The 21,515-nt window shown below is 47.6% G+C and overlaps 2 protein-coding genes across 2 annotated transcripts; both read right to left on the minus strand.

Moving 5' to 3' along the window:
- Positions 1-728: 728 nt before the first annotated feature.
- On the minus strand, positions 729-1,829 carry GJD3 (gap junction protein delta 3). Its single transcript, XM_068996498.1, has 2 exons — positions 1,780-1,829; positions 729-1,455 (listed from the first exon to the last, which is right to left on the minus strand). Exon 2 carries the CDS (start codon positions 1,446-1,448, stop codon positions 729-731), a length of 720 nt encoding a protein of 239 aa, XP_068852599.1. The 5' UTR covers positions 1,449-1,455; positions 1,780-1,829.
- Positions 1,830-3,151: 1,322 nt separating this feature from the next.
- On the minus strand, positions 3,152-21,254 carry TOP2A (DNA topoisomerase II alpha). The gene is made up of 35 exons (XM_068996137.1): positions 21,093-21,254; positions 20,722-20,865; positions 20,486-20,576; positions 19,995-20,058; positions 19,400-19,545; positions 18,681-18,778; positions 18,172-18,384; positions 17,819-17,992; positions 17,532-17,633; positions 16,984-17,121; positions 16,736-16,874; positions 16,302-16,459; positions 15,779-15,904; positions 15,217-15,327; positions 15,020-15,125; positions 14,534-14,643; positions 13,709-13,801; positions 13,130-13,244; positions 12,693-12,814; positions 11,977-12,125; positions 11,435-11,666; positions 11,172-11,306; positions 10,874-11,074; positions 10,132-10,327; positions 8,794-8,885; positions 8,465-8,608; positions 8,258-8,341; positions 7,958-8,155; positions 6,929-7,034; positions 6,501-6,641; positions 5,909-6,053; positions 5,707-5,768; positions 5,464-5,589; positions 4,279-4,478; positions 3,152-3,801 (listed from the first exon to the last, which is right to left on the minus strand). Exons 1-35 carry the CDS (start codon positions 21,252-21,254, stop codon positions 3,664-3,666), a joined length of 4,761 nt encoding a protein of 1,586 aa, XP_068852238.1. The 3' UTR covers positions 3,152-3,663.
- Between the last annotated feature and the right edge of the window lie 261 nt (positions 21,255-21,515).

Raw genomic sequence — 21,515 nt, forward strand, 5'->3', positions numbered from 1 at the left:
GGGGGGCACGCGGTGGTGCCAGTCCCAGCCTCGCGGGGATGGGGGGCCCGGCCCTGCCGGCACGGGGAGGACAGGGAGGGGGGACGGGGGGGCTGGCTCCAGAATAAAGTTTATTTATTCTAGTGCCTGGCTCGTTCTTCTTGTGGGGGTACCAGGGGAGGAGGGGGTGCAGGGGTGGGGAGGAAATGGTCAGGCTGTGGCACCCCAAGTCCTCGCTGCAGGAGGGCAGCCCAGGCCCCCCCGCATTGCTCTCCCTGTCTGGTCATCCCCAAAGGCTGGGACAGAACCCTTTGGGGTCCCCCAGCACCCCAAAGCTCTGACCTTCCCAGTCCTGAGGCCACAATCATGTCCCCCTATGCCAGGGGCCAGCCCTGATGCATTTGTGACACTCCCAGCACAGGGTTTGGGGGCAGCCCTGGCCCCCCCCCCCCCGTGCTGGCCTGCGGGGTACAGGGGGGTCAGAGGTGTTCCTGCCACTGTGCAGGGATGGGGCCTGTTTGTTTTCTTTGTGTCCGTATTTTTTTTTCCAGCAGCTGCCGGGTGAGGCCCATCCGCCGCCCACAACAGGAACCGGGGGCAGCGGGGGCAGCGGGGCACAGCCCAGCCCGGCACGGCCCGGCTTCCCTGGCACGGCGAGGGCCGCGACCCCTGTGGGGCACGGAGAGCCGCGGTCCCCGCCGGGCCGAGACCGCGCACAGCTCATGCCGGCAGTGGCAGCCGGGGCCCGGTCACACGGTGAGGTCCCCCCGCGGGTGGGGACCACAGGGCCCCTCCGCAGCCCCCGCCGGCTGCCCGGGCGCCGGGCCCCGCTCCTGCGGCCGGTGGCAGCAGCCGGGCCGGGCCGGGGGGCCCTTGCGCAGGAGGTGGGCGAGCTCGGCCAGGCTGAGCAGCGCCGAGATCAGCCCCACCACGAAGTAGAAGTGGATGAAGACGGTTTTCTCGGTGGGGCGGGAGACGAAGCAGTCGACGCGGTGCGGGCAGGGCCGGCGGCGGCACACGAAGAGCGGCTGCACGCTGAAGCCGTAGAGCAGCGCCTGGCCCAGCAGGAAGCCCAGCTCGGCGGCGATCCGGGCCACCACGCTGCCCACGTAGAAGGGCTGGAGGCGGCGGGCGCGCTGGCCGGGAGCTCCCCCGCGCCCCGGCTTGGCCGCCTGGTGCACGGCGAAGATGACGAAGAGGGCGGCGGGCGCCGAGAGCACAACGACGTGGAAGACGAGGAAGCGATAGTGGGAGATGGGGAAGGCGGCGTCGTAGCACACGGGTTTGCAGCCCGGCTGCTGCGTGTTACACACGAACTCCTCCTGCTCGTCCTCGAAGACGTCGCTGCCCACGGTGGCCAGGACCAGGATGCGGAAGAGGAGCATCACCACCAGCCAGAACCGGCCCACCATGGGCGAGTGCTCCTGCACGGCGTCCAGCAGCGAGCTCAGGAAGCCCCACTCGCCCATGGCCGCGCTGCGGGAGCGGGGTCAGCGCTGGGGGGACGCAGTGCCCGCGGGGTCGGACCCCGGCGGCAGCGCGGCCCCTCCAGGTCTCTCCATCCTCCCGCCATTCCCAAACGCACCACGGCGTCCCCGCTCACGGGAGGGTGCCCAGGCAGCGCCAGCCCAGCTCAGCCCTGCCAGGAGTGTCCCCAGGTACCCGCTGTGCCCAGGACTCGCTCCCCCAGGGGTGGATCCAAGGACACCAACGGGGACAGGACCAGCAGATTCCCCCATCCCTTGCCCCCCACCACAGCTCGGCCTGGCTGAGCTGCGGTCCCCCACAGCAGCCCCGTACCTGCGGAGGCTGCGGTCCACAGTGTGCCAGCGCTGCTGGCGCCGGCTGTCCAGGGCTGTCCAGGACTGTCCAGTCCCTTGTCCAGCTGGGATGGGATAATGGTCCCACAGCCACGCCTGGAGTGCTTTTAAAGGGACAGAGCACCCGCAGGGGCGGCTGGAGGGAGGGAAGGGCTCAGCACTGCCGGTGGGGCTCAAGGACTAAAGCTGCCCAGCCCAGGGCCAGGAGCTTCCCAGGGCACAGGTTGGCAGAGGGGTGGTGGCTCCCCCAGTGCAGAAATGCCCCCAAACCTTGGCTTTCCCAAACCCACAGGGCCTCAGTGTCCCCAGGCCACAGCATTCGGCCCCCAAAAGGCCCCCCCAGTGCTGGCATCACCCCCCTGACCCATCAGAGCCTGGGTACACCCAGCCCTGCAGTGCCTGGGCGATGCTCACGGCTGGCACCAGCCCTCCCTGCCCCAGGACGCTGTGCCAGGGCTGTTGGGGGTCCCATGGATCTTCCCAGGTTGTCCCTGCTCTGGCACCTGTGGATTGATCCCTACAAAATCCTGTGTGGCACAGCCAGGGCTCCTGCCAGCCCCTGCCCAGCCCAGGCCAGCGCTGTTGGCCTTTGCTGGCGCCTCAAATCCCCTTTCCAGTAATGGGGGCAGAGCCCTGGACAACACAGGTCACCCCCAGACCCCCCTCGGGGACGTGCAATACCCAGAGTAGGTCAGTCCTGATGCCCCATAGCCCAGTTCCCATCCAGCAGCATCCCCAGCACCCCATCCAAGATTTTGGGATGGGAAACTCCTAGTATGGACTCCATGGTCCACTCTGTGTTCCCAGAGCTCCACCTCCACATTAGGATGATGCCAGGGTTCTGAGAGCAGCCCCACAACCCACCCGTGGCTCTGTCATGGGTCATGTTCTGCAGCAAGAGGAGCCGTAAATAGCCCGGCCCTCGGAGGGGACGCGCCGGAGACGCTCTCCAGAGCCAGTGGAAAATCTGACAGGGCTTTCCACACTTGACTGGGTTCCAGCAAAGCACCGATAGCGTGGGGGGCCCTGGGGTTTCATGGAATGGTTTGGATGGGAAGGGACACCTTCCACTGGACCAGGTTGCTCCAAGCCCAGCCTGGCCTCAGACACTTCCAGGGATGGGGCAGCCACAGCTTCTCTGGGCAAGCAGCTCCCCCCCATGCTGGGGACCACAGGAGTGTTCACAGGAATTCGGCTGTGGAGCCACAGTGGCCACAGCCAGTGGGGAAGTGGCCAACCAGCCCAGCACCCCCCAGAGCTTGTGCCAAGCCCTCTGCTCTGACAGAGGGAGGGCTTAGCACAAGCTCTGCAGCGGTTATTTCCCTAAAAACACACAAATTCTGTGAAGAAAATAAGTAAAAACACTTTTATTAGACAAATATTAAAAAGGACAAACTCAGAACAAGAAAAAACTCAGGACAACAAGAAAATATTTACATGGTGAAGGAATAGTGCTGGAAAAATGACTCCAGCTCACCTGTGTTGGGTGGTGGAATTAAAAGTTCATGTATTTTAGTACTATATTTCAAGAGGGATGTATAAATTTTAAAGGATTTGGCATGTTCTAAAGTCAACTTTAACATGAAAATGACCACAAAGTGTCAAATAATGGGGAAGAGGGAAGTGCGGCAGCACTCGCTGGGCACGTGGCTCCAGTGCTCACCAAAAAGGGGATGTTGCTGTTTGAACAAATCTAACTAATTTAAAACCAAGAAAAAAAACGAGCTGTGTTCACCTGTAAAGAACATTTTGGAGTGGTTTACATTTGGTGAAGATTTCTTAGGCTGAGGTGGTCTTTGGTGGGAGCTCTGGAGCTCTGCTGAAGGCTCGTTGTGGATCTGGAGTTTAAAATTTTCCTAAAAACTCAAAATATATCGTCCTCAGAGGACTCCTCCAGGTACTGGACAGGTTTCTTGAGGCGGCCAGGCCTGGCACGGGGCTGAGCTACAGGGCTGTCAGCACTGGCATCAACGGTGAAGGTGTCGTCCTGTAGCTTGGATTTCTGGAGGGAAAGTGGGAAAGGAGTCACGGATCTGAGCATCCACAGGGAACACAGTGAGCTCCACATGCCCGCTCTGCCATGGGGATGGGTGGGTGTTTGAGGTGGTGGGAGCAGACCAAGGATCCGGGGTGTCTGACCCTTATGAGGGAAAGGTTCTTTCCCCAGAGGGTGGTCGGGCACTGAACAGACTCCCCAGGGACTGGTCGTGCCCCCAAGGCTTCCAGAGCTCCAGGAGTATTTGGACAACGCTCTCAGGCATAGGGTGGGATTATTGGAGTGTCCTGTGCAGGGCAGGGAGTTGGACTTGATGATCCCTGTGGGTCCCTTCCAGCTCAGAATATTCCATGATTCCATGACCCCCCCCTTCTCCCCATTCCCCACACCCAGGTAGAGGTTCGACCTCCACCAGGCTTTTCCTGCCGGAAGAACCAACCCCACTCTCTGTGGTTCCCTCGGCGCCGCCGGCATTGCACAAACCTTTGATGCAACAGATTTGGCAGGCTTCGAGCCGAAATCCGAATCGGAATCCGAATCCAAAGAGCTTGGCTGCCTCTTCATAACCTTCCTCCCCTTGGCGTTGTCACCCGCGGCGCGCAGGGGTCCCTCCTTTGCCGCTGGCTTGGGTTTGGGTGCAGCCTTTTTCTTGGCCAGGATATCCACGATGGAGGGCTGGTTGTCTGGAACAGAACACGGCGTTAAACCCCTGTTTCGCTCCTCTCTTGTTCCCAGTTTGGGAATTACTTCCAACACAAACAGGCTCTGCGCTGCCGCGGGGTCAGCGCAAAGGTCATCTCCGTTTGAAGCTGGGTTTTCTAGAAAGATCTCTCTTCCACAGATGGTGAGGAATGAGGTTGTTTATCTGCTCAGTTCCGCTACATTTAGAGGATCGAATTAAAGCGTCCCCAAAGCAATTTAGAGACTATTTGAGATTGAAAAGTCCTGATCTCTCAAGGCTCCAGAACCCATCTCAGACCTTCAAACTCCTGCACAGGGAGGAGGGAATTTCCCAAACACTCACTCATTCCTTCATAACTACACTTTCACTTTTTTTAAGAGCATCTTGAAGCACAACTTCCAGTTCAGCTCATGTCAGGCCATCTCTGAGTGATAACACGCTTTCTCAATTTAGGAGTGGAAGTAACACTATTTTCCTGCTGGGATCAACACTGAGTTGATTCCATTTGGAATATGCAAAACAGTGTCAAAGTCTGGCAGTTGAGTTTAAAAAACCCTGAGTCAAATGCTGGAGATGCATGAGATGGATCCAGAGCTGAATAGATCAAACTACCCCCAAAAGCTTGCCTGCTCCAAGGCAGCTTTCTTCCCAAAAAGATGTGAAGTGGGGCATTGACTGCAAGACACAAATTCCACTCGGATTGTCCCTGCCAAGTATTACATAGCGCTGTAGGAAGCATTCACTTTTCTTGTTCCCAAACTAAAATTCCCTCCCTCCAAACATGTCCAACATGAACTAGAACATGATATGTTTGGAAACAGACCTCAAACATGACAACCAGAGAACCTCTGCCACAAACCTCAGATCTTTGCTGAAATGCAAACTCCAGTTGCCCAGGCCCTGGAACGCCAAGCGAAATCACTCGGACCATTTCCCACAGGAATTATAATTGTTCTCTAGAACTGATGTTGCTGAGCTGCCCTTACCCTTGGTGGCTCCGGCTTTCTTGGCTGCAGCAGGTTTTTTGGGCACGGCCTTGGTGCTCGGCACAGGGACGGACGGAGCTGCAGGAACCTGGCTCACTTTGTCCTCAGTGACATCTTGGACTGGAACTGGATAAAGAAAGCAGAAAGTCAGCTTGAAACAGCCAAGTTATCCCCTCTGATCTTCCCTGTGCATTGCTGAGGGATTTTAGGACAATCCACATGGTTTAGAGGTCTTGTACTCACCAGGGACAGCACTTGGCACTGCCTTTTGCTTGGGAGCTTTCGCTGCTTTTTCAGTGGTTTCCCTGGAAAACAAAACCCCAAGTTTTTAATTCAGTTTATGATGCACTAAAGAGATGCAGTAAAAAAAAAAAAAAAAAGCGCTTTTAATTTCTGTGTAGCATTAAGCACAACCCATTTCCAGTGATTATGGAAAAATACTCACTTGGGAGCAGGTCTGGGCTTGGGAGGAGCCTTTTTCTTAGAGTTTGTGTCCGATTCAGAGTTGCCTTCACTGTCACCCTGGAATTCAGACTCCTCATCTGAGCTGGAGTGATTCGAGTCCGAAATGACCATGGGCTTGACTTTGGCTGATGGAAGGGCACAGATGTGTTATTTTACACATTTGGCAATATGCAGCTCAGTTTCTTTTTCAATATTTTAGCTGCAGTTATTAAAAAATAAGGATCTGAATAAAAACAAGCAGATGCTGAGACTGCCAGGGAGAAGACTCCAAATGACAAGTGTGTTCTGTCATTTGGAGTCTTCCAACCTCACGCACAACACATTTAATTTGCCAAGACAGTTGTGTAATTAAACCCAATAACCATATTTCTCTAGTTGCCCATTTCTGCTTTTCCTTGAATATGTGCACAAATGGTAGAAATATTTAATAGTTTCAGACAGTAAAATAAAGAAGCCTTTTAAAGATGATTTCTAAATGTGATCTGAGGCTCTGGGAGGTCCCTAAATAGTGTGTTCCATTTTCTCTTCCACAAGGAGAACCATCCCTCTCCTGCATCCGTGTCCTCACTCACCTGCTGCCTGGCGAACCACTCGCTCTCTCTGAGGAGGTGCTTCAAAATCAGACTCTGAATCAGACCCTGAGTCAGACCAAGGATTTCGTTTCTTGGTTTTCTTTAATGGCTTGAAAGGCAGAGTGGCCTGTCTCTTAGCTCCTGAAAAATATTGGGAGGCAGGATGAACCAGCAAACTTCCATGTGTAATTCAGGCTCAGCAGTTCAAGCTCAGCTTAGAAATACACCGAGTTCAGAGGAGTCTGGCTTAAGCAAAGAGAAATAGGAATTTATCCTGCTTGACTGGTATTCAGGACCACTTTCTCACCTAGTTATTCCAAAAATACTGATCCTAGATGTTGCTCACCACCTTCAGGAAGAGGTCAGATAACCAAACTGACAATCCTTTCCCTCCCTTTCCATGGAGAGAATAACATCAAAGCATTTACCTTGCTCAGTCTTCAGCTTCTGTGCTAGTCTCTGCTTCAGGCCTGCAGACTCCTTCTCTCCAGATGTGTTTTCATCCTGATTCTCATCAAATTCAGTTTTTTCACTCTGCAGATGCAAGCAGATACCAAACAGTGAGTCAGCTCACGGAGAAGAGGCACATGGGGTAATGGAGGAAGGAGCTGCTTATTTTAGACATGTAAAAGTTAGTGGTACAAGAAACCTGAGTCTGTGAAACAAACTGTGTGTAGAATCGATTACAGACAGGATCTGTAAATTGGACAGGATCTGCCCCCAAATCAGGTGACTTAAAAGGCAAAATCCAACATGAACAAAAACAGGAACTGTGGCCCCACTCCTGAGTGCTCTGGTCCTGCTGCTGCATGCTGGCTCTGAGGGGGATGGGGATGCAGGACTGGACAGGGTGGGATAAAAACAAAAGCAAGTTATTTGGAAAAACTGTTGGGTGGAATTATGTGGAGGAAAGGAGTGACCTGTGTGGCTTCCAGGGCCAAACAGGTGAGGGGATGGGTTAGTTCTTTCTGTTGGAAATGGCTGAATGGCGCAATTTCAACTAGTCCTATAAAAAGAGTTCAATCTTTTTTATCTCCTTGATACAGAGAACAATGATGGCATTAAGTGGCTGAAAACATTGCTGGGAATGCGAAGGCTGTTCTGGAGAAGGGAATGTACTGGCTGTGCTTCCTGCCTGTTAGAGAGTTTATCAAATTCCCAAGACACCTGGAACAACCTTACTTGCATCCACCCCCTTTTCTGAGCTACCAGCCCATCCCTGGCACTGCAACACGTCAAAAATTTCCCTCTAAGCCATCTCCTGGTATGTTAGTGAGTCTGTTCTCCTTCAGACTGAGACCCCCATTCCCAGTGTTTCCCAAATCCTAAGGTCCTGACCCTCTCCCTGAACAACTGCTTCAACAGGACAAGTCTAGCTAACAAGGACTCACATTTCTTTAGGACTGTATTGAAGAGGAGGTAAAGAAAGATTAAGCATTTGGAATGTTCCTTTTTACCTTTACTTTCTTTTTAGTTTTCTTCTCTGCCTCTGCCTTCATCTCAGCAGTGATCCGAGGAACAACCCTGATGCCATGAGGGGATGGCATTACTTCTGGCAGCTGGGCCTTCTTCACCTTCGCTTTCCCTCCTTTCACCTTCAAAGGTCTGCCAGCAATCCCTGCACTCTCATCCTGCACTTCCTTGGCCTCCACTGCCTGCAGAGGGGAGCATAAAATAACACAAAAAAATACAGAAGTCAGTGAAGGGCTGGTGGATAAGAGGTTGGAGTTAATTATCTGCACTGAGCAATGACATACATCGAGTTCTTCAATGAAGGCAGCAAGGTCTTCCTTCCACAGGTCAGAGGGACTCTTGCGCTTAAGGTTTTCCAGCTCCTTTTCCTGAAGAGAATCAGAGGTGATAATCATCAGTCACACATTTCAATCCACCATCCAAAAAAACCCTATATAACACATAATATATATATGAATATAATGCTTTTATAAGGAAAGGAAGGCACATACTTTGTTATCCCTCTGCTTGCAGAGCTCATCTTTCTTCTCCTTGGTCAGATACCACAGGGGCATGTTCAGCAGGTAGTTGAAGTCTGGGCCAGAGGCTGCAGCTGATTCTTTGTCACTCTCTTCCTCCTCCTCCTCCTCTTCATCCTAAATGTGGATTTGAAACAAATGTAGTCAACAAAAACCCTGACACATAAGGGTAGGGCTACTGATCAAACACGGAAGCTCTTGAATCCTGCAAATTGAAAAGCAGCTTGGGCCTCTCTAAGGATTATGAAGCCTCAGAGCTCGGGGCCAGTTTGGGCATATTCAGAAGATGACTGAGGCATTACCTTGTTTTGAGCCTCCTTCCAAGCCTTCACCGGATCAGACTCGTACCCTCTCTGGATAAGAACTTGAATCAGCTCTTTCTTGGGTTTGTTTTCTGCAAACAGACATTTCAGGATTGTCACTCAGTGCCCACTACCAGTCGCTGTTAGGAGCGACAGATGAGCTTTACAGTTTGGATCCTGTGGTTGTAGCTGCTCTGCATCCTACAGAGCTCCAAACCAGCCTTTCCACATCACAGCTGGGACATGTGGAAGAGCCTGAACAACACCTGAAAAGCTCCTATTTAGCAGGTGATTTGTCAGGCAAGTATTGCTCCTGTACCAGTCAAAACAATGTTAATATTTTTCTTTGTTTCCATACACGCATTTCCCTTGCTTTAAGTAGTTTTTGAACTTGGGAAAAAAAAGGTATGATGGTACAAAACAGGTTTCATCATGACAGGCAGGTGGAAAAAAATCCCCTTGATAGCTTGGTATAGCTTGCACCTCATTAGACATCACCCGGGAAATTTATGCTCCAAGTGCTCAACCACTGGAAATGCTTCAGCTGGAATTTGCTCCTTTTTAAGGTATCAGAAGCCATCATCCATGAGACACAAATACAAATGAAACCAGCTCTGGCAGCCTTGGAACTACTTATTACAAAAACCCAAGAAAATGCATTTCAGGGGAATTATTTCTCTTCCCGAGTTCAGTCAGACAGACTCGGGCTGCTGGGATTACTGGGCTGCCTTCAGACACAAACCACAAAGCATCTTATGACACGTTGTCTGGCCGCATCCTCCGTGAAGGCAGCGGAACACAGCCCGGCTTTTACACCGAGGGGGAAAAGTTGATTGAAAAATGTGTATCTGCTTCTTTTTCCAGCTCATGATTCTCAGATGCTGCTACTTGAGTATCATCTAAGTTTGAACCCCCAGTCCACTGAGAACGTGATTTGGAATATTTTTGCAGAGGTTCACAAAGATAATGGAGAGAGATACAGATTCTTAAGAATGCATTTAACAGCAAACACTGCCCCTTTCTAACCCCACAAATAATTAACTTACTCCTACCAAGTCAGAAATAAATGGGAATTATTGCTAAACTAGTAAAAAATTCACTCAAAAATTCTCAAACATGGACCAGGAAAGCTGCATAAATATCCTGTTGTCATTAGTATGTGTATAATACACAGACCAAGGATACTCTGTGAAGCATTTTCCCCTTAGATGTCACTGGAAGAGAGATAAGCCCTGGTGTGGTTTGTAAAAGCCAGCCTGGGGCTGAGGGGGTGCTGACAGAGCTCAAGAGATCACCCAGTTCTCCCAGTTACAATCCCAGTCTCCAAGAACAACATACCGATCACAATTTTGCCATCTATTTTCTCCAGGATGAAGCGAGCCTGGTTGCTCAGCTTTGCAGACTCAGCACCCAGCATCCCAATAAGCCATTCCTTCCTCAAACTGTAATATCGGAGCCGGAGTTCAAAGAACTCCTTAAGAATATCCTGGGGAGAGTCGTATTTCTTGAGAAAGCCGACATGGTCAAAGAGAACCTGGAGGAAAATGAAAGAACACAGGCGTTATGATGATAAAACTGATTCCAAATCCACTGAAAGTTACTGTAACACAGGTGTGATGGTGCCATGGAACCAACAAAGTATCAAATCTCACTGTTGTTCTAGAAACTACTTCAGTTTGTGAGCACAGCAGCAGAGACAATTTTAGAATTTTGACATTCTTGAATACGCATAGTAGAGTTAAGGTTACTTGAATCTTAGAGCTCTGTGCAGGACAAACATCTTGCATCAAGCTTCACACATTGTCTGGAGCCAGACGTTCAGTGCCCCTGCTGCTGGCTCAAAGAGCTCTGCAAACTGTGATTTCAGATCATTTTGCCTCCTTCAGGCAAACCATCCACTCTGGGCCTACTCCTAAGCCAGGCTCTTGACCTTTGAAAGCTGATTTAAAACCAGTAACAGCAGAAAAATCAAAGTGAATAGGTTACTGCCAAAGAGGATTTTTGTTTCACGCAACGACTGCAGCTGTCCACAGAGTCTGAGTTAAACCAAGAAATTCCTTCAGCAAAATCTGTCACATACCATGGAGTTGCATGTTAAACTTGTTTGGAGTTTGAAGACCTTATGCAGTCCCACAGCTTCGGCTTCTGCTAGTTTATCTTCAGCCATCTTCACCACGAACCTCACCGTGGTGTCTGTGTGATATTCTTTGTAGTCTGTGATTAGAGGGGGGGTCTTCTCAGTCCCGTTCAACATCGGCTCCAGAACCTGCTCTTTATATGTCTGAGGAAAGAAACAAAGTCAGACCCAAATCCCACTACTCCCTTTCTGCTTTATAGAGCAAACTGTACATTCCCAGAGCAAACTCCCTCTTTTTCACCTGTGTCCATGTTCTGACAGGCAGCTCAGTGATCTCGATGGTTGTAGAATCAAGGATGGACACTTCACCACTTATCACATACTGATTGGGCCCCAGCTCGTCTATGGTGCCTTTGAAATTCTTGTAACTGGGAAGCTGAGGAGAAGAAACACTGGATTCAGCTTTGTGTGGATGCCTCTTTTTTTAAGCATGCCCATAAAATGCTCAATATGAGCTCAACAAACTAACAGGGAAGACATTTGCCTTTTACTTATATTATTTACCATTGGCAGCGGCTCTTCTCCATCCATCAGCCGACGGATGTTGTTCACAACTTCCCTGATATCGAAGTTGGGGATCTTACAGGCCCAGCCAGTACCAATCCCTTCAGCCCCATTGACCAGCACCATTGGAATGATGGGCATGTACCACTCTGGCTCCACACGCTGGTTGTCATCATAGAGGAATCTCAGGATGTTGTCATCCATCGGTGGGAACACCAAGCGTGCCAGGGGACTGGAATGGAGAAGGGAATTTAAGCACAAATTCTTGTTACGGAACACAACCGCCATGCAAAAAGAAATCTCCCTAATTTTTATTATCCCACCCAAATTTCTCCCTTCGTTTTTGCTTCCATTTCCATATTCTCTGCTGTGATAACCATGTTTCCATAATGGAATCTAGCACCTGAATCTCACTTCAATTGTTGCTACTCTGAGCATGCAAGTATAGCCCAAAATTTTAAAGGGAAAAAGAAAATTCATTTTTCATTCTAACTGCTGTAAAACTGAGTCTTTTAAGGCAGTAAGAACTCTGGAATGCTGACCTGAGCATGGTGAAGATGTATCGAGGGCTGGCAGAGTCTTTCCCTCCGTGCAGCCTTGTGCCAAACTGACCGATGGGCTGGAGCAAGTTGAGGTTATTGCTGCCCACAAAGTTCTGAGCCAAGTTAATGATGGTCATCATCAGTGCGGCCTGCAACGAAAGGAGGTGCAAAACTGAACATGCAGAATGGTTCAGGGGATGGACAAAGTAAGGCAACATTCACATGGAGAACTTAACTGATACAGAGGATAAACTCAGTTGATGAAATACTGGAGGAAACTCAAGGAAAATGTGTCCCAAGGCAATCTGAAATGTTCTCGTGACCCACGTCTCTATCTATTACTGCCTACCTGCTCGGAAACCTCCAGTGAAAGATTCTGTCAGTCTCCACAGAGAACCTTGTTGTAGTGCTTAACTTGTCCTGACCCAGGCAGAAAGCTTATTAACATCTGCCTAAGTCCATCACAAATTAAGTAGGTTTTTCTTTTTCTATGTTTTGAATGAACTATGCTCCCATGAAGTTCAGGACAGGCAGAGTGACCAATGTCAGATTAAATTAATACTGAAGAATTAATCGTGGATACAGCTAAACAGCCACTTCCCTTTGGTGTACTCGCTCAAACATCTAATTTCCTTTGGAGGCATCGTAACTCACACCAACAGAAGGGTCTTTTGCCTTTCCTTTAAGGTGTTTTGCACACCCAGGCAGGTTCTTACCTCACCATGATGGTATGAGGACATCTCAGCGACAGAACCAGCCAGCTGAGCAACCTTCACCTCCCGCTTATCGTTTCGTTTGAAACAGGTGAACAAAACTTTCCTCTGACCTGGCTTCAAACCTGTATGAAAAAAGAAAAGACCTTGTGGTTAGAATATGTGATGTGATGCACTTGGCTTGTGCTCTTCAGAGATACAAGAACTCCTTATACACCTAAAGATTCTGCACCAGGTGAGTAAGATACTGGCAATAATTTACTATAAAATGGACAAGATGTTTCATCCAAAGATGGAAAACCCTTGGACAGCAGAAAACAGACTTCAGGATACTGACCCTGAAACCTCAGCAGGTTCCCCGCCTCTGATGTGACATTAAACATCCATCTCCTCAGTTCTGGGGATATACCATGCAGAATCACGACTTAGAAATCACTTACCATCAACCAGTGATGGGATTGATCTCTCATTATCTGAGTTTGAGAACAGCACTAACTCCTTGTTGATGAAGTCATTGTACGTCAGGTAATCGGTGTTTTTCCCATACAGGTATTCCTAAGAGAAACAGAGGGAAGATTGCCTTAATTTTAACAGGGCCTAATCAGTTTCTTGGCTAGTTTCACTGAAATGGGAACTCCTTTTAAGACCAGCTAAATACAGCTCAAGTGCTGACACCCTTTGCATGGCAAAGGGAAACATTTCCCAGGATGCATTATTTCCCCCATTTTGGAGGAAAGAAAGACTTCATCTGGCTCTGCTTGAGTTATCATTTTCCTATTGATACAGCAACTTGAAAGATGAGAGTTTAAAATGAAATTAACTGTTGGATAATTGACAATGAGGCTACACTGATGAGAGAAGAAGCTGCTCTGCAAAATCCTGACACATTTTCAACGTCCTGTAATCCGGACCTGACTCACTGCCTGAGCTGTGTGCAGCTCTGGCGTGCTGGGATGAAGCTGAGAACAGCCCCAGGCAGAGACTGGAAACCAGTTTCCTTACAAACATAAACCTTTTACCTCTGGCAGACCGTGCAGCTTCCGTTGTCTTCTATCCTCCATGAAATTAGTCAGCCACTCCTTTCGCTCTTCTATCTTCTTCTTGCTAAAGGCCTGGATGTTACAAAATGAAAAGTAACTCAATTCCAGAACGTTCTGTGGTTGTGCACTATTGGATCACTTGAGAAAAAGGAAGACCTTATCCAGGAGAACAACATGCTAAACAGGCTGATTTAAGAGCCCAAGAAATGCAATAAAAGGTTTCTGTAGCTAAACGTATTAAGAGCATAATTTCCACTACTCTGTAGAGACAGTGCAGTTAGGTTTAAATTTATAGATTTTTAATATAATAGCAGAAGACTAAAGCAGATTTGAGAGGAAATTAATATTTTGGGGGAAAACTTGATTTTTTTGGCATTGCCTAACAACTCTGAATATTTCAGGAACAGAGACTAGCTAAGGTGAAGTTCACAGAAACGAGGACTGTTTTAATCCACCGTTTGGCACTGGGGGAGGAAGGGGAGATCCGACTTGGAGAAAACTGCAGCAGAATACACAGAAAAATGTTAAAGGAATATTTACTATTGTGTCTGAAAATGTCAATTGGTTTGTAGTGATTAGTTTGTTCTGAGCTATATTTAAAGCCCATCATTAAAAGGGTACTCTTGCCCTGAGGTTGAGGGGCAGATTCGCTGCTCCTGGTTCAAGTAAAGCTGTAGCCTTGGTAACACAGAGATTGTCTCCAGCCCAAAGGCCTCGAAGAGCATTTTAAGAGAAAATAGAGAGCACTCTACAAGGTGAAATACCAAAGGTAGTAAGTCAGCAATTAAATCAAGTGTTAGTTACCAGGGTGATCGCAGCATCATCTTCAGGCCCAGAATATTTGAAGCCAATTCGGTGTTTTGCCATATCTGCAAAATATTCCTTGGCCTCCTTCGATGTGCTGGTACCCAAACCTGCAGGGACAGGAGAGTTAATCCTAACGACTTTTTGCCTAAATTAAGTTCCAATTCAAAGAAATATTTTGCTATGCCCAGTTTTTGTGATGCACCATATGAACATACAGTGTGAAGATGATTTCCTGAAAAGTTACTTCAAAACGAGATGTATCACAAAAATCGTAAGAATTACAATTAAGTGAGCAGTGGCATGTTGTAGTTTTGGATTTTGTCTGTAATTCCTGTTGATATCTGAAATCTAATTGGAATATCACAGGAGGGAAGAGACTTGGGAGACACCCAGTCCACATCCTTTCTGCAAAGCAGGACTGACTGCATCGAATCATCAATGCTCTAACTTGGATCAGTTTCACCATACTAAGTTTTTACAAACCTTTGTAGTACTTGATTTTCCATGAGTTGTAGTTCTGAGTACTGCTTTTCCATTCTTCAAACTCAGGGATACTGTAGAATGCAATTTCTTCTTTGTTTTTAGAGGCCTACAGTGGAAAAACATTTTAACTGTGAAATGAAAGGCATTTTTGGACAATGGATCCTCAGTCGTTCACCTCGTCCTCCCCCAGCCCTCACCTTTATGATGGGAGTAATGAATTCCTCCAAAAAATTGTGCCTTAGAAGAGATGGCCAATTGTGATGGATGAAGTTGATCAGCAAACCTTTGATGTGTGATCCATCCTGATCCTGAATTATAAAAGAAAAAAACAAACCATATTTTATCAGGGAATGATGGAAATGACAACTGTTGGCTTAATAGTAAATGACTCTGTAATTCCAGCTAAGTGACTCTATTAACTTTCACCTCTAAAAGGTGACCATGTGTTAATTGCTGAAAATTAAGAGAAACAGAAAAGGCAGATTCTTGGTGAAAAAGGTGTCAAGGACTGGTCAAGGACTTTGAATCAGCAGAAAAGACTGGAAAGACAGTGTTTAGCTGTTTGCTGTTATTCCCCATTTTACTTTTTTTTTTGTGGCTGAAAAGACATTATGACCCACTAAAATGTAAAATGGGAAAAAGAAATACAGAGAATTGGGGACAACAATAGCAGCAGTTAGAGAAAAGCAGTATTTTCTTCCTATCTCTTTATTTAAGTGTTGTCATCCTCTCCCAGCTTTCAATTTTAATGAACCTAACCTGATCTGTCATGATCATAATCTTTCCATAGCGAAGAGTTTTTAAAGATTCTTGATCTTCATAGTTCTTTTTATATTGCAAACCCACAATCTTGATGATGTTGTTGATTTCAGCGTTTTCCATAATCTGAAAGAGATCACACAGAATAAAAACTTGTCTTTCAGACTCAAAATGTAGCTCAAGAAAGTATAAAGTTATCCATAAGTGAATCATTGGCCGAGTTCTGTCCTGCTGGTGTTTTTTGCCTTTTAGAAACTTGTAATTTCTAATGGTTGCATTACTCTGGGTAATTCCAACCATTTTCCAATCCACAACACAAACATTATCCCCTCAGGCAAATCACTGAACAGGACTTAATCAATATTCCTACTTAACCAGTGAGGCAGACTCAAAGTGAGGGAAGACTCAGGTATTTAAGACACTGCTCCTTGGAGTTCCAGTGCTCCAGGTGCAGCTGCATCGACTCATTGCACAAATCTCACCACACCTTCCAACATGTAACTGTAACCATTTTCCAACCAACCTGCTTATGAGAAGCTTCCCTGACGTTGAGGATTTTCCCACGAAGAGGAAATACTCCATATTTGTCTCTACCAACCACTCCCAGACCAGAGACAGCCAGAGTTTTGGCTGAGTCTCCCTCAGTCAGGATCAGTGTACAATCTAGAGAATTCTTGCTGCCTAAAAAAAGAAGAAAATCGAGTCAGTTTTCTACTTAAGAAATGAAATCCAAGGCTGCACATTCATGACTGAGCAAGTATAAATAATCTTCTAACACAGTTTTTTTGGCACTGCACACAGTAAATGGGGATAATCCTAGTAAATGGGAGCGTAAAATGGAGGTAAAACTATAATGACAGGTTTTCTCACTTTTCCTAAGGAGACAAATCTTATGTTTAACAAACAAGTTTTAACTGTTTTTGAATGCATTGGTTAAAAAGGATGTCAAACACTTACCAGCATCGTTGGCATCATCCAGCTTAGGAACACCCTTAATCTTGGAGTGTTTCACAGCTGAACATTTCTTATTCAGCTGGTTCTGAGCTTTAAATTTTACCCAGTTTAGGATACTTTCAACAATGCCACAGCCGACTGCCTGCAATACAAAACCCAATCCAAAGTTGTGGGAAAAGCCTCAGCATGACAGAAACTTTTGTTATGTATTTTTACAGACATCTTGACTGCCCATGTACATCAGCACTTACACCCTTAATGAATTTTTCACTCAGTTTACAGGTAGAGCCGAAGTTCTTTGCCTGCAGAGTCATGTTCTCCTTAGTCTGAGAGTCAAAGGTTGGGTTTTCAATTAAGGCATTCACAAAAATCCACATGTGGTTCTTCACCTGTAGTTAAATCACAACAAGGATCACACACTGTACAGGCTCAGCTCACTTGTCAATCACACAACAAGGAAGCACTCACACTGTAGGGTTTGGAATTTTCCCAGATATTTTGTTAATTTTGAACAGCATTAGATGATTTGGGATGTCAAGGAATTGGCATCTCTACCTGAAGAGGTGTTATCTAACAGATATTGAAGTTTAGTGCATCTACACTGACTTATCAGTCAAGCAAAGAGAAGTTAATTGGATTAAACTGGACAATATGAGACTGCTATAATTAGCAATCTTATATCTATTGTCTGTACCATGGAAATGTGTTATTAATCAATGCAGTTATGCATTAAGCTGAAGTTACAATTTGCAGTAATGCTCAAGTTGTGTTTCCCACGTGGGAAATTCTGAAATTATACCTGGAAAGGCTTCACTCCAACTCCATTTTTGTTCTTCTTTTTCACGACATCAATGAGTTTGGTCACGAGCTGGTCAGCTACATAATCTACGTGTCTGCCACCCTGTGGGGAAGGGGACAAGGACCTGGGACTGAGGCCACTAAAACCCACAAATACATATTTTAAACTTTAAGCATATTCTTTGCAACATTAAAGTATTTTTCACTAACATGTACACTTATAAATAGCCAAGAATATTAAAGTTGAAGAATATGGCACTAGCTTGACTAAACACACGGAGGAGTTACCTTTGTGGTGGCAATGCTGTTAACAAAGCTGACTTGCTGGAAGCCTTTTTCACTCAAAGTCAAGCACACTTCCCACCGGGAATTGACTTCCTCATGGATAACTTTGAGTGCATTCCCAGTTTCATCGACCTTATCCTTCAGATAGAGGTCCACATAGCTGCGGAATCCTTTCACCTGCACGCAGATGAGAGCAGACAACTGGTTGTTAACAGCTCCTATAAATACTTAATTCACATCCTCCTGCACGTGTTCCTTTGCTGTGTGTGATGACAGGAACGGCCTCAATGGAATCTCACTGCTTAAATGGCACCAAAAAATGCAGGTATTTGTGTTTCTTTTCAATGCTCACTTACAGGCAGCCTCTGTCCATTCAGGAAAACTTTGACGTCCTTTGTGGATCCAGCAATATCATACGCTCTTCGAGACATCAGTGCTACAATGTCCTTATCCAGAATGGTCATTTTGAATTTGGCCAGATCAGGTTGGAAAGTGACACAGGTGTAATCATCTCCATCAAAGTATTTCAGCTTCATTTCTCCAGCCTTTCCCATGTTGTCTGTCCAGGTCTGAGGAAAGGAGCTTTGGTGAGTTGAAGTCAAACACACACAAATAACTACCTTAGTTTTTAAAAGCGCTAAAATGGTTTATGTTTTAGATACCTTTAAATTAAACAAAAACTCTGGTTAAAAACCAGATTCTGATGCTGTCTGCTAATCTCATTATTCCTTTGAATTATATTTTGTGAGTCTATATTTCTCTAATCACAGTGAACTGACTGCAAGGTGTGCCTAGAATTTTGAAACAAAGACTGAGGGTCTCATTTGAAAACCTCAGGTATAAACTCCCTGAAAAGTGCTCCTACCTGCTTGAATAACTTTTTGTATTCGTGACATCCAGTTTCCACAGTAAACTTTGTGCTGAATATGTTGCACAGTTTGGCTCCATAACCATTTCTCCCCCCTGGAATTAGAAGGAACACAGACTTGTGTTATTATCTTTGTCCAAAACCATCTAAAAGAATCCAAGACTAACTGCAGTTTGTCAACGTCGGCCCAATCCAAAGAAGCTGTCAACAAGCAACAATATTCTACAAGCTCAGTATGCAACTACAAACTTTGATTTAGTTAGGGTTTAAGAGAATATTCAAAGACAATTTTTCCTGTTTCCATGTTTGCACTGTTATTACGATTAAACAGAGCACAGAGACTTCTCTGATAGATTCAGAACATAATTTTCATAGAATCACAAATGGTTTGGTTTGAAAGGGACCTTAAAGCCCATCCAGTCCCATCCCCTGCCATAGGCAGGGACATCTTCCACTGGATCAGGTTGCTCCAAGCCCTGTCCAACCTGGCCTTGGACACATCCAGGGATGGGGCAGCCACAGCTTCTCTGGGCAACCTGTGCCAGGGCCTGACCACCCTCACAGAGAGGAATTTTTTCTGTATATCTCACCTAAATTTCCTCTCTTTCAGTTTTCATCTGGAAACTGTATCAAGGACCCCCTTTCTGCCCTTTCTAGTTTAGGTCACACACTTAGAGCTGTTCAGAGATATTAGGGCATATCTGAGCCTTCCTCACCTGTGACTTTCTTCTCGTTGTCATCATAGTTGCTGGATGTCAGCAGCTGTCCAAAGATCAGAGCAGGCACATAGACCTTCTCCACTTTGTGTTCAACAACTGGGATACCTTTCCCGTTGTTCCACACACTGATTGTGTTATTCTCTCTGGGGAGGGAAAGAAAAGTCTGTTTTTAAGGCTGCAAATGGCTTAGCTGTGAAAAAAGTCACAGAAAGGCTCTGGGGAAAGGCACCATTTCACCAGGAACCAATCTGTGCTCAGCAAGTGCAGCAGCTGCCAGCAGAGGGGGGACAGGCAACACAGAAATGCCCAGATCTGCACATGCCGGCTCTGAAATGGACCCACACACAAACCCCTCCATCTGTGCTCAATCAGGATGAGAAGGGAGAGGAAGAGGATGGGAAACAAGAGCAACGAAAGAGCAGCCGTTTCCTCAGTCAGCACTCTGTAAGAGACCAGGGGACTAAGCAGAGAGAAAGGTTTTCACAACTGGTGAAATAAATTTGGGCTATCTCAGATCAGCCCCACAGCAGAGCCCTGCAGTGCCACCTCAGCTTTGCAGAACAGCTGAAGGCAACAATGAAATCAAACTTACACATCAATTGTGATTTTAATGCACGACATGTTTTTATCCCTCTGCTTGTTGTCTGCAGCATTGACTAGAAAGGAAAGAGAATACTGTTAATTTATTACATTCTCAATGAAGGGAAAACTATGAACTATGAAGTGTTCCAGTAGAATGAACACAAAAACTCACTACAGTGTTACTAATAATCATCTCGGCATGAAAACATTTTGTAAATTACAAAGAGGAGTACAACAAGTTATCATGGAATTAAGAAGGCTGGAAATGACCTCTGAATTCCTCCAGTGCAACCATTAACATAAAAGAGAGAATTTTGTGCAGAATGAAATCAGGTTTGTAATTGGATTTTTGAAATTTTTCTTTTCGTTTGTTTTCCACGAACGGCTTGCTATTAAGTAGTGCTAATAAGTTCTTGATAATTTATGTTTAGCTCCAGTTTCTTGAATTCAACCCCCGTTAATAACCTGCCACTCACTGACTCAACGGATCTGTCAGCTTACCCAGAATCTCATCAAAGATTTTGTACAAGCCAGGCACAAAGGTCACATCTCTGCAGTTGAGGCCAATGCCTTCATCATAAACCCACATTTGCTGGAAAAAAAAAAGAAGAAATTCGTAAGTGCCCAGGTACAGCCCCTCTTCTGTGCCATCCGTTTGTAAAGCAGATGTTCTGGGCTTTGTAAACAAACACCCCGCCTGCCCCGAGGCGCTCAGCCCTGCTCCCCCCTGCTCCTGCCTGGGTGACGAGCTCCACGGAGCCGATGTAGGTGTCTGGCCGGAGCAGGATGTGCTCCAGCTGCGTCTTCTTCTGGTAGATGTGCTCCACCGAAAGCTTCTTGGGGCCATCGGGCTTGTTCACACGGGCGTTCTCATCCGCGGGCTGTCGGGGGAGAGGCAGCAGCGGTGAGGGGGGTGAACAAGGGGAACACGAGGGGGCCAGGCCGGGGAGCGGAACAGGATCGGGGTTGGGAGGGGGGGGCGAAGAGAACTGGAATCGCAGAGGAGCGGGGAATCGGAGGAGAGGGAGGGCTGGGGAAAGGGCCGAGAGAGGGGCCTGGGGAGACCCTGAAGGAGGACCGAGGGGGGCTGCGAAGGAACCGGGGAGACCCTGAGGGGGCCCGGGGGGAACCTGCGGGTGCCCGGCGAGGGCTGAGGGGGGACCGAGACGCCGAGGGGACGGTGCGGTGGGGGATCTCGAAGCCCCGCAGGGTCGGGGGCGGCGGTCGCTGTACACACCCGGAGGGGCGACGGGGACTGCGAGAGCTCCATGGCGGAGGCGGCAGCGGCGGATGCGGCTGAGGCGGCGATGGCGGCGCCAACGTCCCCTTCAAACCTCCGCTCGTCCCGCCGAAACGCGCAGCCAATCCCCGCCCGCGGCCCCTTGCGCTCCGCCAATCGCAGTGAGGGGCTGGACACAAGGCCTGCGCTCTCTCCGCCCTCTAACCAATCAGAGGCTGCTCCACGCGTTCAAACCGGCCAATCGAAAGGGAGAGCGGCGAGACGGGCAGCGAGACCGACCAATAGGAGAGC

This window comes from Aphelocoma coerulescens, chromosome 27 (genome assembly GCF_041296385.1).
Source record: "Aphelocoma coerulescens isolate FSJ_1873_10779 chromosome 27, UR_Acoe_1.0, whole genome shotgun sequence".
NCBI classification, from domain to species: Eukaryota; Metazoa; Chordata; class Aves; order Passeriformes; family Corvidae; genus Aphelocoma; species Aphelocoma coerulescens.